The sequence below is a fragment of the Psammomys obesus genome, unplaced genomic scaffold, assembly GCF_907164565.1.
Source record: "Psammomys obesus unplaced genomic scaffold, mPsaObe1.curated_primary_1811, whole genome shotgun sequence".
Lineage (NCBI taxonomy): Eukaryota > Metazoa > Chordata > Mammalia > Rodentia > Muridae > Psammomys > Psammomys obesus.
The window spans coordinates 7,623,541-7,642,433 of NW_026591086.1; the positions used below are offsets into that span (position 1 = coordinate 7,623,541).

At 44.1% G+C, this 18,893-nt stretch overlaps 1 protein-coding gene across 1 annotated transcript in view; it reads left to right on the forward strand.

Moving 5' to 3' along the window:
• The first annotated feature begins 3,181 nt into the window (after positions 1-3,181).
• Bin3 (bridging integrator 3) overlaps positions 3,182-18,893 on the forward strand; it is a 38,267-nt gene continuing 22,555 nt past the window's right edge. Inside the window, exon 1 of the mRNA XM_055609524.1 lies at positions 3,182-3,259. Coding sequence (XP_055465499.1) covers positions 3,252-3,259 — 8 coding nt within the window. The 5' untranslated portion in view covers positions 3,182-3,251. The remainder of the gene's footprint in view (positions 3,260-18,893) is intronic.

Sequence of the window (18,893 nt, forward strand, 5' to 3'; positions counted from 1 at the left end):
TCAACCCCCTTGGAGGCAGAGCTAAGGCCTAGCAGGTGTTTCTAGTCCTGATTGCTGCTTGCCAGCCTGGCTTCACCCTGACCTTTAAGAAGTCAATGTAGGCTTTCCATCCTCCACAAATTCCCACTCTGGCATCCTCATCTTCTGCTACCCTGGCTTGCATCCCATGTCCTTGGCTCTTGGCTTCTCATGGAACCCTGATTCAATGGTATCCACTTAAGCAGGTGCAAAGCAAGAAGAAGCAGGACAAGGAATCCATGGAGAGCTGAAGACCTTGGTTTTGGTCTCTTTTGAGAGCCTCTGTGAGGCTGGCACAGTGAAAGAGTTGGGCCAGCCCTAAACTTCATATGGGAAAGGCTGGGACAAAGCAGGATGTGACATGTCCTGAGACAAGGCCTCCTAGGGAGCACTTGTGTATAAGTTTCTAAGTTATAGATTCTGGGGAGAGGTCGAGGCAATAATAGATGAGTTCTTCTATAGTTTTGCTCATGAACTAGACCTCTGCCACCTGACATCTGGGGAAGAAGCAATATTTGCCAGACTTGCCATCAGGAGCATCACCTCCCCCTGATGTGTCCACACTGTCAGCTTCTACTTATAAACTGACTTTGCTCCTTTCCATCCCCAAAAAGGCAAAATCAGCCTGTATTGGTTATAGAAAGCCAAGCCATAGGTTCTAATCCTGCAGGCCACAATAGTGAGATGTATGCATGTACTCCTGTGCACAGCTACCTGGGGATGAATGCCACTCACAGGCAAGTTCACAGAGGGAAGCTTCAAGGTGTACAGAACAGGCCTGACTGTCCACATTAAGCTCAGAGATTTCTAGACACTGCCCAGACAGATCCTGGAAAGCCAGCATTCTCCCCAGTAACCTAGAGGATCTTGCTGGTTACATTAGAAGTCTGAGGTGGATGGTAAACAAACAGTCTCGGTTAGGCCTCAGGCTGAATCCTTTTCTCCCTGAAGATTCATATTTAGCTTCGCCCTCAGACATCAACTATCGCTCAGACTTGATCATTTCTCTGAGCTTGCCTCTCTGTTCAGATCCTGAGACCTCTGTCCTATTTTCAAAGAGCCTCTAGATCAGTGATTCTCAGCCTGTGGGACACAACCCCTTTGGGGTTCATATGACCTTTTCACAGGCGTTGCACATCAGATATTCTGCACATCAGATAGTTACATTGCAATTTATAACAGTAGCAAAATTACAGTTATGAAGTAGCAACGAAAATAACTTAACAGTTGAGGGTCACCAGCACATGAGGAACTGTGTAAAAGGGTCACAGCATTGGGAAGTTTGAGAACCACTGGTCTAGAATCAATGTAACAGTGCCCTTGAAAATTGACTGAGGGAGACTTTCACAGCATCATCACACCATCATCCCTTCTGATAGATGAGGAGCCAAGCCTCAGGGAAGGGATGTGACCTTTGTGCAACTGGTCATGCTGTCAAAGAGGGGGCTAGAGCCCTGAGTTGTTCCCTTAATCCAGATCTATCCATACTTACCCTGAAAAAAAAAATGTGTCTGCTACTCCAGCCAACGGACTTCCCTTGCCGTACAGCAGTGACCTAGGCTAAAACTTTTGAAAAATATTTATCACTATGAGCAATGTCGGAGGGAGGTTGAATATTTGGAAGGGAGGAAATAGGGCAGAGCCATCCAGGGGTACTGGACTACCAAGAGACTCATAAACACATACTCTCTACTTTCGTTCATCTTACCCTGTGCAATGCAGCAAGGCCCAAAGCTCTGCCCACCTGTGCTCTCTGCCTGAGCTATTCTTCAAGGATTCTGGGTCTTTCATTCTCCTCAAGACTGCTCCTGTATTCATGCTTACTCATTTCATGAATAATAGAATGGTGATGGAGCTGGTCTGTGAGATGTTGAGGGATTAACCTCCTGTTGGAAAGCCTTTTTAAACTAAACCATGAGCCATCCCTTGTTCCACTTACTCTAAACCCCGTGCCCTAGAAATTTTGAATTCATTGTATACACCTCTGCTTTAGGTCATAGCGCCTTAGCTGCTTCCCAGACTGTGCCTGCAACCGTTAAGGTCCATTTGAAGAAAGAGAATTCCTAAAGATAAGGTCAGGGGGTAGGGTTGACATGGTTCTCACTGCTTGCTTTTCTCGCTTCTAAAACAGGAACTTGGGCAGAGAGACACAGTTCAGTGCAGAACTCTAGGCAGTTTGCGGTACACTGGGGCTCTGAATTGTGAGGCTTAGATCTTGTTCTTCTAAAACCCTATGTACAGTTCCAGGGGCCCCAACAGGCTGTCTAGCACCTTGCTCTGCAGCACCCTGTATCAATATTATTACTAGTATTGTTGTTACCTCTCCCAGCTAGACAATAGTTCTGGAAGGGCATAGAAACAAGATCAACATTCCTTTTCAAGGCTGTATTCCCCTCACCCCCCCACTCCCAATCCCCCACCCCAGGTTACCACAGAACCTGGGCCGATTTTTGTTAAATGAAGGAATAGAACTTGGAATCTTTCCTGACATTGTTGTGGACTTCTCCATACACCCTCCTCTTTTGTTGTTTTGTTTGGTGGGGTTTGGTGTGTTGTCTTGAGACAAGGACTGATTACGAGGCCCAGAGGGGCTTCGCATTTGCTATGTAGCCTGGACTAGCCTCGAAATAATCCCTCCCTGCCTCAACCTCCCGGGTGCTGGGATTACGGATACACATCATCACATGGGGCTCTCTGCTTCTTCCCTCACTGAATAGCTTCACAGAATATTCCACCCTGAAAAGTATCAACTCTGCTTCCATTTGATCCCCGAGCCATCTTGAAAGGTGGAAAAGATAACACAAACAAGCAAAACCCTGATTGTTTGTTAAACAGATGATGCATGTGAAACACGCAATATTTTATAGGTAAGAAAAAGTATAGCGCAAACGCAAGCTTCCGTTCTACTGCGTCTCCTCCAGCTCCTTCCCCTCGACAGTCACTGCTTGTGTCTCTGTGTTTAGAAAAACTGTGCAAATCGGAGAAACTGCAGTGACTAGGCCGTGATGAGCTCTACACAGACAGCCTCACAGCCGACCCGGGCGAAACCATAGACTGCAAAGTAAACTCCTCCTCAAACAGCAAGAGAAGGAAGGGTTAACTCCTTAGCCCGCCTTTTCCGGGCAGAGGGGGCGGGTCCTACATCACTTCCTGGAGACTGACAGAATCCGGAAGTGATCCTCGAGAACCGACTTTCTGCAGAGGACCCCGGCAGCCAACGTGGGTTTGGAACCATGAGCTGGTGAGTGAGGCCGGGCGGCGTCGGCGTTGGAGCCACAGCGGCCCGACAGCCCCGCTCCTTCCTGAGCGGTTCCGGGAGCCTCCTCGGTGCCCTCCCGGAGGCTCCATCTCTCGGCCGGACTCCCGGAAAAACGGGCTGGAGGATCCCTTAGCCTGGGACCCCGCGTCTGTTCCTGTTGCCTGCCCTCTCTCCCATCGCGTTTCCTTTCAGCTCCTTGGTGTAAGGAGTCGCTCGTCCCTCGTCTCTCAAGTATCTATTGAGGTTGAGTCGGTGTCTTCCTTCGCTCCCGTGGGCATCTCTACACCCCGCCTGTCCTCTCCAGAGCTCTTGTCCCTCACTGAGGCAGTCTAGGCATAGTTCTCTGATCAGAAAACGGGCTGCTTTCAGGCAACTGGAATAGCACCACCTAAGTCTTTAAACGACAAAATTCTTTTTAAAAATTTAAAAGTTGATTCTCACATGGAAAGGACCAGAATTACCACACACACCCTTTTAGTGTGTGATTGGACTGTTTGAATCTTACCAGGGCTATGACCCACTGCCTTCCCTCTAAAATATACACAGTTAAGCTTAAACTTTATGGGGATCGTCAAAACAAGGGGCTGTAGAGCTGGAGTCTCACAGCTGTAGGTGATGAGGCGCTCAGGATGATACCTCCTGTCTGTGATTAGCTTATTGCGGACGGTCCTCTTTTCCCAAGAGCCAGGCCTTCTTTATTTGTTGCTCTTCATCTTTTTATGTGCACAGGAAAAAAAAAAAGCCATAGATTTTTCTACCTTCTTAGGGCTTCTTTAAAGGCTGCCCATGTCAAGAACTTTACCATTAGGCCCAAGAACCTGTGTGTCCACAATCCCCGGTCTCACAAACTCCAACTGTTTACAGTACATTTATACGAATAAATTGGCCTCCAGAGAAGAAGTACAAGATGGATCAGCCCTCTTTAGACTCCGAGGTCCATTAATGTAGGGGCCATACTTGCCCAGAGCCCAGCCCATTACCCAAAATAAGTGCATGGTAATCAGCTATGAATGAATGAAATTAGCTAGACACCCTCTGAGAAGGCTTTCACGATTGACCGCCAGTGGAGACCAAGCTTTGACCACAAGCAGCTAATGTCAGTCAATGTCAAGGATAGCTCTCTAATGTACAGGGTGCAAACCATTTCTGCCCCTTCCTCCACCTGCTTCTCAGGCTGAGAATAATTGGTGGACAAATGTCAGACAGCTGGAAAAGCAGGGAGGAGAAGCCCCCTACAATTCTCTAATAAGCCCCAGCAGGAGCTACTCATTTATCCTCAGCCTCTTCCTCCAAGAGGCCAACAGAAGGCTGGGACCCCCAAAAGCTAACTTTCCCATCTTGTTATAGCTTAGCTAGTGACAGATCAAGTGGCACTTCTTCAGTTCCCTTTCCTAAAGGCATTTTTTTAAAGCATCAGTCTGTCCCCCAGCCTCTTGATGGTAGAAGTCACCTTGTTTTTGTACACCTTGAATCTTTGAATCTTTTAATAGAAAGCAGAAAGTGCATTGCTTTCTGTTTAAACTGGCATTTATAATTTTAAAAAATGGAATGTTTTTACTTCTTTTCACTAACTGGGGAGAGAGTGGAGCAGAGACCACCAGAGGTATCCATTCTCTGGATGCTGAAGCAAGTTGTTTTCAGCTGTCTTTCAAAAAGTTTCTTTTTTTCTGAAAAACTAGCAGCCTATTTCCCGAAACCCATCAGATTGGAGAGATTGGAATTGGCATCAACTAACAGGAGCTAATTTGCCAATACAAGCACATCTTAGTACCTCCTCGGATTGAGGGTCATGACCAAAAGGGTGGCTTTGTCCCTGGAGGATGAGATTCTTTTCTCTTCCTGCTTCAAGGGCTTCTACGTCATCTCTTGCGTGGACCCTGACCCTCTCTCCCAGAGAGGGGACCAACACCAGTGCCGGGGCACACAATCGCACTCAGTTCCTAGCTCAATGGCTGGCAAGGGAATGAGGGTTGGGTTCTTCTGATTCACTCCCAGCGTGGTTTTCCTGCTCCCAGAATGAATCCATCCATTCATCTGAGACTGGAATTTTCACTAGGGGAAGAGACCAGAGTGACGTAGAGCCATCATGGAAGGCTGATGCCCAAGGTCAAGTTCACCAAGTACATGGACTATGCCAAGCATAGTTAAATAAGGCCTAAGGCTACCATGGTCCATGGTGCCCAAAGGGTGTCTATTGTTCTGGACTAGGCTGTACTTTCAAAATGTCACAGTGAGAAATGTCCAATATTGATGCCCTTTGCACACTGTGGACTTTGCATGGAGAGTAAGAGACCTTTGTTTTCTGCTTTCACTGTGCAGGCAGCCTGCACAGCCCCTGTTTATTTAGTGAGTACCTGCCCTACCACCCACCAACCCACCCATTAGCTTTCCAGCAAGGCAACCCAACGATCTGTCCTGTTAGGGGAAAAGCATTGGATATTTGGCTCTCAGAGCATGAATCTACCTCTAAGCCCCAAATCAGATGCCCCCACCCACTTCTTCCTCACCCCTACTGCACCTGCTTCTGAATAAATGTGTGTTCAGTATGGTAGATAGAGAAAACTGGGTACAACTGAGAGTAATCACTGGGTGTGGTGGCACATGCCTTTACTCCTAAGCACTTAGGAAGCAGATGCAGGTAGATCTCCTTGAGTTCCAAGCCAATCTGGTCTACACAGCAAGTTCAAGGCCAATCAGGGATACACAGTGAGATCCTCTATCAAAAACAAACCATTCTGTCACTATTCCGTATCCAAGAGTTGTACCTTCCCTGGATCCACGTACCTCGACTGAGGCTTAATCTGAGGTCTAATTGGTGAGAGGGGAGGTGTGTTAAAAGTGTCTAGTCATTTGAGAAGGAAGGGAATTAAAGACAATAGCGGGAAACTTGGGCTATGAAATCAAGTACTTCATTCATGTCTAGGTTCTGTTGCGCACAGCATGGCTGGCCAGCCTTTCCAGGTCTTGTTTTCTCCCTCTGTAACATGGAATAAGGATACTCAGCCACAGGAGTCTGCTGGAAAGCAGGACGACTGGGGGTCCCTTTCTGACATTTAGGCTCCTTCTACTCGCTCACCTTCCTCTTACTGATATTGGTCAGACTTACTCTGAACTGCATTTGGAAGGTGAACAACTCATGTTCCACAGGCAGGGTGTCTGGTACGTTAGGTGTCAGTAAATGCCTTTTCCTCTTAAGGCCTTTTTAAGTTGGAATGGTATTATGGATCTGGATAGTGTGACACACAGATGACACTCAATCAATATTTGTTGATTAAATGCTGTTAAAGTATGACAATATACAAAATGTTGAGGGGCAGTTGGAAGGCTGTCAGAGTCAACACTTGGCCTGGAAAGTACTGGCGATTACGTGTCAGGATGAGGTCAAGGATGATTCCAAGCCAGATATTAATTGAACTTTGACCTAGCAAGTGCCTACTGTTTCTATGGGGAACAGAGAAAAAAGGTCTAGGTAAAAAGAAGAGTGTAGGAAAGGTGATCGGTGAAGGTATATAGAAGGCATTTGGTAGGGACAGTCAGTAGGGAGGCTAGTCCAATAAATGATGGTTGGACAGAGGCTTTGCTGGTGGAAATTGGACTCATTTCCACCAGCAAACACTAGTTTGGAGTCATTTTTTGTACTGCTGTCAGTGTCCTGCTGAGGAATGGAAATTGAGCGTGGCCTTTGGAAATGTGAAGGCTTTTAAGCAGGGAGGTAGTATAGCAAAAGCAGTGATTTAAATTATTGTTGCTGTGGCCTGCAAAACTCAGAAAGGAGAAGGAATGAAGTCATGAAAGCCTTCTTGGATATCTTCCAAACAGTTTTTAATGGAGTTTATAGTTAGAAATACATGTGTGTGTTTGTGTGTGTGTGCGTGTATGTGTATGTGTATTGACCAACAAGAAGTCAATCTTGTTCTTCCTCAGGTACCCCCAACTTTGATTTTTGAGTTAGGGTCTCTCACTGGCCTGGCAGTCACCAACAAAGATAGGCTGACTGGCCAGCAAGCCTCGGGAATCTACCACCACCTGTCTACATTTCACCTGTGCCAGGATTCTGAGCACTCTCCACCTTACCCAATGTTTTACACACACACACACACACACACACACACACACACACACACATATTCCAATATCTATTATTTCTCTTGCATGTTTTAAAGAATGGATCATCTCTATTGATTTATGGCTACTTTTGGTATATATATTATATATCATATATATTGCCTGAAAAATGTATGTATTGCTTGAAATCTGGCAAGGCTGAGCATCTCTATATAGGCTTCCTTTTCTGGAAAGTGACAGTGATGGGGGAGTAATCTTTACAGCCACCCCTCTGTATTTTTCATTTCTTTCTCTTCCCTTCTTTCCCTCACCTTGTTTTTTTGAGACAGGGCTCCAGCACATGTGTATATCATATATAATATAATATATTTATAATATATGTGTATATAATGTGTCACAGTTTAAACTGATCATGTGCTCTGCGTTAGAACCTAGCACCCCCAAAAAAGACATTTGATAGGTATTTTGTGTGGATTGCAGTTTGAAAACTGACTGCAGGAATATGATCACAAATATTCAGACTACTGAATAACTAGCACTTGTCACTTCAACAACGTGAATCTGGTGTTTATCTGGCTGGTTCCACTAGGTTGTACAACCTTGACCAAAAATAAAAATAAACGTTTTTAGAGAGAAGGTTGTGCTGGGAATGTAGATCAGTGAGTCTTAGCATGCCGAAGGCTCTAGGTTCAGTCCCCAATACCAAAAGAGAGACAGTGACAGTGGAAGGAGAGGGAGAGAGGAAAAATAGACAGGGGCAGCTGTAAAGATTACTTTCCCATCACTGTCACTTTCCAGAAAAGGACACCTTCACAGAGATGCTCAGCCTTGCCAGATTTCAGACAAACAGATTAGACCAACAATGCCATCTCATAGTCATCAGAGGAGCAAAAAGTGTCTGAGGCTGTAGAGTAGTGGGACCTCACTGGGGTGTTGGGGACTGGTGGAGCAAATTGGACCCTGTGGTCCCTGGGACAATGGGAGCCACAGCAGCCCAGAGCCCAGATGAACCATGTGCCAGAAGCCAGCTTTGTCACCGCAACCGTGATATGTGTACATAGTGAAGTGATACGTTAAATGAGCGAGGCAGCCAGGCATAGTGGCCCCCACCTGTAATCCCAGCATTTGGAATACCAAGGCAGGGACATCATGAGTTTATGCCAGCCTGGGGTACAGATTGAGAGCCTGTCTCAAAAAAATTAATTAACGAAGTGTAGGTCTGTATATGAACGTGGACACTCAGAATATACTGCTAAGTGTGAAAGGTGGCGTCTCAATGACACTGCTGCTTACGTAAAGTTAAGACCGGGAAAACAATACTAGGTTTTGCTTATGGAAATATATAGTAAAGATATGAGAAAGAGAATAAGAGACCCTGGTTCAGCTTGGTGATTCTAGGATAAGAAAAAGGCCAGGCTCCTTGGGGAGCTCCAGTTGAGCACCCACCCTTTCTGTCTGTCAGGCATTAGAAGTTTCGTAGATAATCATCACCAACACCTTGCTTTGTATGTCTTCTCTTTTCTCGGCTTTTAAACACATATCAACCTCCAAGCTGCTAGCACAAATCCTTGCACTGTTTAGGGAGAACTCCCCACTGGGTTGTGAGCCCAGGGATAACTTGGCCCTGTTTGTGGTACAGTCTGCTACAGGACAGCTGTTTGCCTCAAGAACAACACACAAGTTTTCTGCCCACACCTCCAGTATTTTTATTTCTGTCACTTTGTGAAGCCCTCCCTCTAGGCCTTAGTTTGCTCTTCATCACAGTACCACTGCCACCGCTGTCACGGCAAATCTCTCCAGACCACTTACTGCATGTCAGGAGCTGTTTCAAGCATTAAATTCAGTTATCACACTCCACAGCCCTATAGCCTAAGCAGATGCTTGCTCTATTTTACAGGTAAGGAAACTGAAGAAGTTGCTGTAACATGTGTGAATGTCACAGCTGGTGGTGGGCACAGACAGGATTCCAACCCCAGCCTCCTCCAGTGCCACCCCTGTGAAGTAGAACATTTCGTGTGATTTGTATTAGAAGCCTCTCACACAGACTCTGGCCATAGTAGATGCTTAATAAACACTCACTTTAATTAGGTGGTCCCAACTTACATGACCCAACACCACGTCATTCATTCTGTCTCCTGTTCAGAGGACAGCTTGGGGAACAGCAGGAAGGAGGGATCACAGCTGAGCCAGTGGATTGTCCTGGTCCCACTTACAGCCAAGTCATGGAGTCATGTTTGTTTATTTTTAATTATGCACACACCCTCTTCAAGTGAATGGCAGGTCAAGGGTTGTGTTCCAAGTTCTCTGCTTTGGGGTGCAGCTAATTCATGTCAAGCATAGCCAGGGTGGGAAGCAGTGGTCATAGGCACCGAAGCGGATGGTTTCAGCCCAGGCTGTTACCGTTTGAGAGTCTGTCCTGCCCTTTCTCAGGCTGACCTTCCTCTGGCCTTCAGCATAGCAGCTAGAAAAAAGACAGATCCATTGAGCACCTGTTTTAGCAGTGCCCCATGACTAAGCCCTACCTGGCCCTGACCCAGGCCCTTGTCCTCTACTTTTCTGATTGTTAAGGAGGTGGTGGCTTCGTGGGCCTCAGACAGGCAGGACTCCAAAGACAGTGGCTGAAGGATGGGGGCAGGGCCAGTGCTAGCCCACTGGAGATGCTGCTGCCTCACGCCCACCTTCCTCTCTTGCCCAGACAGTGACTCAGGCCCAGACCACTCCCTGGGGAGCCAGGATTTCAGCCACTATCAACCACCGCCTACTCTTGCTCAGCCCTCCTTTCGTCTCACCCCCACCACAGCTCTGTGAGTCTCTTGCCCAGCAGGAGATATCAAAAGGTACAGAAAGGGGAGCCTGAATCATTGTAGGGGTTCTCTCTACCCTCGGGCTTAGATTCCCATTTACTAGAAACCAATTTTGGAAAGGCAGGTGAAGCTGAGAGAGTGAACAAGAGGTTTGACTCCCCCCTCCCCCAGCTGTTGCACATAGTGAATGCAGGGGATTCTCCCAAGAAGGCAGGAATCTAGTGATGTGCTGGGGTGACCCTGGGAATCCCTACCCAACCACCATCTGTGTCAGCCTCTTGTCTCTGCCCCTGCAGTAGAGGCGGGTGAGCAAACAAAAGATTGAGAAACCTAGCAAATGGGGAATGCAAAAGAGCCGTTTTGTAAATAGATGTTATACAAGAGCAGGAACTTTTTTGGAAGGTTTTACTGAGACAGAATTAGCCAACTGGCATCATGCTGCTAATAGAGATATTTACTGTTTGAAAGAAGTATATTTGTAGCTTCGGAGAACATCCTGTTGACTTTTCTTTATTGTGAAAAAAATAAATAGAATCCTTTTCCTCTGTACACATGGAATGTGGTTTTGTTTTGTTTTTTGTTTTGTTTTGTTTTCTTTCTTTCTGAGGTGAGGCCTGTTGGAGGTTGGGGACTGTTTTCTCCATTCTGTTCCTAAGACCAAAATATCCCTTCCCCTGGCCTCTGGTTGTTATGTTTATAGAGTGGCCAGCAGAACTGAGGAGTGACTCTCATTCCAGAGAAGGAACTATAAGCTTCTTGATTTCTTCCAGAACATAGGGGCTTTCTGAGTAGCAAGCCCTACTCTCTCTCCAGGCTGCTGCTTGCCCCTCTGGAGAGAACATGAAAAAAGCTGGGGCTGGAGGAACAGAAAGCCCCATTTGGCCGCCTTACCCTGGAGCACTATGAGCCTCCTGTGACCCAGCAGCACCCCAGCTGTCACTTGTGCATGCTGCCACCGCCCAGAGCAGCTGTTTCTCCTAGCCTGACTGCCATGGGGAGGGGGAAGCAGAGAGCCTGGTGAAATGTAGCTGGGCTCCAGCTTTCTTTTCTCCTGTCATCCTCCTTGCCACCTTCCACTGCCCATTGGGAGTATGCTCCATGTCAGGGCCAAGGAGCATCCCATCTGCCCCTGGTTTCTAGTTGTTTCCTGGGAACAATGGGTTATATCATCTCCCTTCGTAGCATCCTCAAAAGCTCTTTAGAACACCTTGCCTTAGGGACTGGAGAGATGGCTCAGTGGTTAAGAGCAGTTGCTGCTCTCACAGAGGAACTGAGTTCAAATCCAGCACTTAAATGGTGCCTAACCACCATCCGTAGTTCCTCTTCTAGATATCTGATACCCTCTTCTGGTTTCTGCAGGCACGTGATACACATGCATTCATGCAGGCATAACACTCATACACATAAAATAAAAATTATGTATTTTCTTGACTTATGCTCTGGTAACTTCTCCAGGCTTTGCTAATGAGGCCAAAGGCCAGCTCTGATCTGCCGCTGGCTGTTGGCATTCCTTGTCAATTTGGTTTTGATCACACATCACATTGGGAGCCCAAAGGCTATTGTTACCTTTTTTGTTCTTTATAAACCCTTGTCTAAGAGTGCATGGGGTGGGAGAGAGGTTGTTTGTATGTTTTTCAGGAATCCTAAATCATAGAATAGTATTTTGCAGGACCTAAGTGTGGGACAGTGCATTCCTTTTGTTCATTCATTTAATCTTTCATTACTGTTGGTTGAAATAAAAGGTCCATGAGGTCATGGCATGGGTTTTCCTTATTTGTCCTAATTTCTCTGGAATCTATGGTAGCACCTGGCACAAAAGGTAGCCCTTTGTAATGAGGCGTTAAACATTCACTGAAAGGCTGGGTGCATTGCACTGTGCCTAAGACAGTACCTGCCAGGGTTACAAAGAAGGAGAGCATTTAGTCCCTGACCTTGAGAAGCTATGGATCATGATTGCAACTCAAGCTGTAGACACAGAAGTCAGTTAGCTTGTACCCTTTACCAAGCAGAACACTTGAGTAATGAGGGGATGGTTCAGTGTTAGGAATGTTTGCTCACCTTATCACATTGGCATGACACAGGAAAGTAAACTGCTCACACAGATGCATGCTGCCAAGACACTGGCTTACCAAAAATGCAATTTTTGAGTCCTTTAGTAATCTAGGGGGAAAAAGCTACTTCCTTCCTGTTTGCAGGCTTTCTGGCTGAAGTCAGTGACTCCCTTCATATTTCTCAATGAAAGATTAAATTCAAAGGCATTTTATTCTTACAAAAAAAAAAAAAGACTGTTTCTAGTTAACACAGTAACAAGACAAGAAGCAAGTGCAGATTCAAGTGTTGGTAAAGAAAAAGAACAGTTCATCATTTTTTATATCTATTTGGAAAACCTAATTACTCTCCCTTCTACAGTTGAATTTCTTAGGCTATATAGGTTAAGTATGTAGGTATGGTGTTATGGTGGGTGGTTGCAAGGTAAATGTATCCAACAACATAAAATGAAAAAGAATTCTATTTCATAGGATTAAAAAAAAAAATAACCACCATGGAGCATACAATGTAGAGGCCCCATTTAAGAAAGAAAAGGAGGAGCATGGTACGGTGGCACATGCCTTTGATCCCAGTACTCAGGAGGCAGAGTCAGGCGGATCTCTGTGAGTTCAAGGCCAGCCTGGTCTGCAAAGTGAGTCCAGAACAGCCAGGGTTATTACACAGAGAAATCCTGTCACAAACAACAACAACAAATAAAAACAATGAAAAGGAAAGAAAGGGAGAGGGAAGTAAAAGAAACGAAGAATCAAGTCTCAAGACTAAGGAACACAATAAAAAGACTTGAATGAGCAGAAGGAAATGTTGCCACCCTAATATCACCCTATGATATTAAATACATATTTATAGTGTTTTAGTGTGGAGGGATGACACAGCCCATGATTCATCTTGAATAATTAAACAAAAATAGCCCTAAATATTACCTGGAAAAGTCATGCAATGAAAAGGAATTAATTTTTTCTGGATGTTAAAAAGGTTTTTGTAACCCTAAATAGTTAAGCCCATGTTATTTATCTGTGATGTGGCGCTGTAGGAATATTTAACACCAATACATGATTGTTTTCAAAGATATTTTTTAAGTCATGCATGATGATGCATGCCCCTAGTATCAGCACATAGGCTGAGGCAGGAGAATTGCTAAAGGCAGTATAGCCTAATGTAAGCTGCAGAGTAAGAACCAATCTGAAAAAAAAAAAAAAATCACATCAACACACACTGAAAAAAGATTGTATAGCACATGTCCATATATGTGTGTCAGGACCAGAAATAACCCCAGCTGTTGTTCTCTAGGTGGCATGTACCTTGTGTTTTGAGGTACGATCTCACCAGCCCAGAACTCCAAGTAGGCTGAGGTGGTCAGCCAGCAAGCTCTGGGGATCTGCCTGTCTCCAGCTCTGGGATCATAAATTATAAGCATGTGCCAACACACCTAGCCTTATTAAAAAAAAAAAAAAAAGATAAATTTAATTCCTATTAAAGCAACTATCTAGCCACACACTTAAAATAAATTCTAAATGTATACAAGATTTAAGAGTAAAAAAAAATAAGGCACTAAAATTCATATAGAAAGAAAAGGGACACCGAATAATCAAAATAATCTTCAGAAGAGCGAAGGTGGAAGGCTCGAGTTTCTCAGGCTTAAAACCTACTCCAAAGCTGCAGGAAGTAAGATAGGATGAAGAAGCAGATAGACTAATGGGATGAAGTCGAGGGTCCAGATTATACCTTTGCATTTGCAGCCAGTTGGTGTTTTCACACAGATGTCAAGACAATCCAAAAATCAGTCCTCCCAACAAACTGCTGAGATGGCGAGACAGCTGTTTGCAGAGAAGTGAGCTGCACCACACCATCTAAGAAAATTAACTCAAACTTCATCAAAGATCTCTAATATGAGAGCCCAAGTATAAAGCCCTTATAAGAAAGCATAGGAATAAGTCCTTATAGTACCGAATTTGGCAAAAGATTCTTAAACATGACATGACATCAAACAAGCATGAACAGCAAAAGAAAAAAGTACCTTTTTTTTTCCTTGAAATTACCTTTAAATTTTTAAATTAAAGAAGAAACTGAGGATCATATCGTACTGCTAGAATGCTTGCCTGGTAAGCCTGGGTTCAATTCCCAGCACTACGAAAAAAAAAAGGGGGGGGGGGAATTGAATTTAACATGAATCAAACAAATAATAAAGGTAAGGTGAGCAACTACATCAGTGGAAACCAAATAATACAACAAAGTATTTTCAGTTGGTATCCAAACTAGTCATTAGTAAGGAGACAAAATCCAGTTTAAATATTAATGATAATTTTTTTGAAAATCCATTTCATAAACAGGAGCGATTCACATGAACACATTGCTAAACATTAGGAACTTCTGGCGGACTTACCATGAAAGACACAACAAAGATTACAGAATTCATGACATGTCTCCTACAAGGACATCAGTGACAAAATGATTACTGTCACTAACTCAGAGGGCATTGAGATTAATCATTGTATAAGAAATCTTGAACTGTGCCCTGAAATCTTACAGTTTATTTGTGAAAGAAATATGAGATTTCCCTAAATTTTGCAACAATCTTAAAATTTACATTTATGCACTACCAGTTTGCAGGAAAACATGATTTGTTCCTAAATTGTAAGTAGAAAAAAAAAATTCAACTCTACTAGAAAAAAAACTGAATTCTCTTTTTCCTTTGAGAAAATGATACTGACTTTGTCACATAATAAGACAAAGACTATGCAGCCAAAAGAATAGGAATAAAAATACAGAAGTGCATCAAATAGATGATTAATAAAACTGCAAGGTTACTCTTTATTTTTTGTTTGTTTTATTTGTCTAGTTTTAAATATTATTTTTAAGCCTTTTCTACACCTGAAAAGTTTTCACTTTCACACGTATTTTTTTTTTCTTTAAAAAGGCATGCAAAATTCTATATGGAGTGGCCTACAAATCCCTAACCATCTCCGAGAGTCAACACGGTCAAGTGTAAGAGGATCACAGTGAAGTCAGGAGTGCCAAGACATGCCCCTCCCCACCCAGCACACATACATGCACACACCATGTTCCGCCCACCTGCTTATACTGAGTAGAAGTATAAACCCCAGTGCACGAAACTATCCCCTCCCAGGATGAAAGACCACATGTCAAGATTTCCACAAAAATGTTAGTCAGATGGGTCTATGTGATGGAGCAAAGCTCTTATGAGCCTGAGTTTTCTTTGGTCTCCAAGTTATATACGTGAGACGTCCAAGGAAGGCATGTCAGGCCAATACATAAAGACTAGAGAGAAAGGGGAGAAGGAACTTTAAGCTGTTAGACTCCTAGAGAGATGAGCCAGCTGGGAAGTTAAAACAGCACCTCAAAGAACAGCCCAGAAAGTCAAGGTCTGAAATCAGGCTCCAGCCTCAGCATGGGGGGTCGGGGCAGACAATTTTTCTGTTATTATTAACAATTGGATTTCTTTTGCAAAATGCACTAACTTAAAGCCTTATCACTAGGATTAAAGTCATGAAATTTAAGAAAAATCTCATAGCAGGAATGCAAACAGCTCTTTTCTTCCACATACATACATTACTGTACTGTATGTGATGAAAATAACATCATTCCAAAAAAAGTCATTCGTGTATTGGAACAGTTCTACTAAATTGCTGTTTGCAAAGGAAAACAACCAAACAGAAGGTACTCACGAAGGCAGGAAAGGAAGGTAGGGAGATTTAAGAACCCATGTTTCTCTTCACCTCCAGCGGCTGAAGCAGGGCTGGCTGCCAGTCAGCATGTGCCAATTGCTCTGTGTTAATGGGTTGCTTGAGGTAAAGGAGGAACGACCTTCCAAGAATTGTTCAAGTTGTTTCATCATCGTAGCTCTTTGACGCACTTTTCTTTGTGCATTGCCGCCATGCTTAAGAGAATTGTTCTCATTTGAGCTTGAGCACTGGGTCGTCCAAAGACAATAATTTCAGTTAGGTTCCCAGAGTCAGCTGTGTCTACTCTCAGCAAGGCCTGGCTCACCCACTCCGTTTCTGAGGTTTCAGCTTGGTTAGGACCAAAACTCAGTTCTGCCACCCAGGCTTCCATGTAGAATACCAGAGGGTTGCTGAGTTCCTGCCCTGCGAACCACCAGGACACAGGCGGGCCGCTGAGCTGCCTCTGCAAGGAAGGGTCCCACGTCGGTTTATCTGGCTTCATGTGAGCACCAGCGGTACGAGGCTCCACACTGGAACCCTCAGCCTGCAAGCACAAGAAGCTCAAACAACTCTTTACAAGTATTAGAAGATGAAATTCAGAAAATATTGAAAGCTGGGCATGGTGGCACATGCCTGTGATTCCGGCACTCAGGGAGGCACAGGCCATTGGATCACTGTGAGTACGAGGCCAGCCTGGTCTACAAAGTACAGGACAGCCAAGGCTACACAGAGAAACCCTGTCTCAGAGAGAGAGAGAGAGAGAGAGAGAGAGAGAGAGAATGTTGAAAAGCAGAGAAATCAGAGACCAAGAAAGGGATCAGCAAGACTGCAGCAAATACTAGACCGTGGCAGGAAAGTCAATGCCAATCAAGTCTTAGAGATTGCCAACTGCCCAGTGAGAAGCTGATGAACACAGATCCGGGAGGTACACTGTTTTGAAACACCGTGACAAACCACACTGTCCTCTGGACTTGCACAAAGAAAATGAGAAGCGGACCACATAAAAAGGGTGACTTCAGACGTCATGGAGATTTTATACTGGGATGTTGGAAAATGAAAAAATAATGCCATTAAAATTCAAAAAGAAATTATTGCCAGGCCTGTGACACACCTGCAATCCCAGAGCCAGAGGATGAGGCAAAAGGGAAAGTAGAGAAACCCTGGCTTAAAGCAATATGAGATCCGGTGTGGTGGTGCACGCCTTTAATTCCGGCACTCAGGAGGCAGAGGCAGGTGACTGTGAGTTTGAGGCCAGCCTGATCTACAAAGCAGGTTCTAGGACAGCCAGAGCTGTTACACAGAAAAACCCTGTCTCAAAACAACCAAGGAGGAAAATGTGCACGGATGGCATGGCGCAGTGGGCGGGGCTCCAACCGTCATACCTGACAGCCCGAGGTCAGTCCCTGAGACCACACAGGAGAAAGGGAGAACCAACTTTGGCAAGTTGTCCTCTGACCTCCATGCGTGTATAGCATGTACATGTGCACGCATACACAATAAATAAGTGTATAACGTGTTAAAAAAGAAAAGTCAGCTGTTTTATTGTCATTTTACATGGAAATGATAATAAATGCTGGTGACAATGTGGGGGAAGAGGAACATGTATTCACTGCTGGTGGGGGTGTAAACTTGTACCACCACCCTGGAAATTAATATGGCGGTTCCTCAAACCACTGAAAATCGGGAGGCAGAGGCAGACAGATCTCTTAGTTCAAGGCCAGCCTGGTCTACAGAGAGAGTTCCAGAACAGCCAGGACTACACAGAAAATCCCTGCCTCAAAAGACAAAACCCGAAAATAGAGCTACCATATGAGCCAGCTGCCCCCCTTGTGGGGCAGTGTACCAGAGCAGTACCTGCAGGCCTGTGTTTAGAGCTGCACTAGTCACAGAAAAACAGGACAGGCAGCCAACCTACCATTCTGTCAACAAATAGATGGGCAATGAAATGGGCCATATACACAAGGAAAAAATGTTTGCAGCCAGAAAGAAAAAGGAAATCATGACATTTGGGGGAGGGGTGGTGGTTGCAACTGGAAGTCATTATGTTAAGCAAAATAAGCCAGACTCCAAAAGACGAATCCCATGTGTGTTTTCCCTCTTGCAGAAGCTAAATTTAAAAGGGTGTGTGTATATCACAAAATTAGAAAAGGGATCATAAAAGGAAGAGATCTTAAGGGAAGTGAGAAATAGAGTGAATAGAGTGCTGGGATCCATGTAACAGAAAAGCTGAAGCAGAGACTAACTGGGGGAAGAAAGGGAACTGGCTAAGTCGGGGGAGGGGAACCTGACCATGAGCAAATGAGGCCAAAATTTTATGTCATAGACTTGAGGATGCCGTAATGAAACCCATTACTTTATCTGCTAACTTAGTAATTTGTAAATACTAAATTTAAAAATTGTGTTGATATGTCAAAACATGTTACACATTTCTTTTATTTTAAAAGGTCATCTCAATGGGTGTGTACATATATACATATACATACGTGTGCAGAGCATGTCCATACAGTAACTTAGGATCTCACTGCTTGTTTTTGCCTCTTCAGTGTGTACGCATTCTTCATCATTTGTATTTTTCCATGTCTTCTAACACTAATCAGCTGCTATTTTTGTAGTTAAGAAAACATTGAAGAGTTGGGTTTTTTGGTTTTTGTTGTTGTTGGTGGTGGTGGTGGTGATTGATTGATTCGTTGGTTGGTGGTCAGTCAGTTGATGGGTTGCTTGTTTTCTTTTTCTTTTTTCTTTTTCTTTTTTTTTTTTTTTTTCTTTTTGGCTTATTTAAATAATTATAGCAAGTGCAAAGAAGAAAACAGAAGCCACCCAGGACTGACACTACAAGCTCTGTTTACCTCAGCTGTTTCTCTTTCAGCCCATGTTAATACATATATATATATATATATATATATATATATGTATGTATGTTAATACATATTAACATACATATATGTTAATACATATTATATACATGTTATATTATATATATATATATATATATATATATATATATATATATATATATAT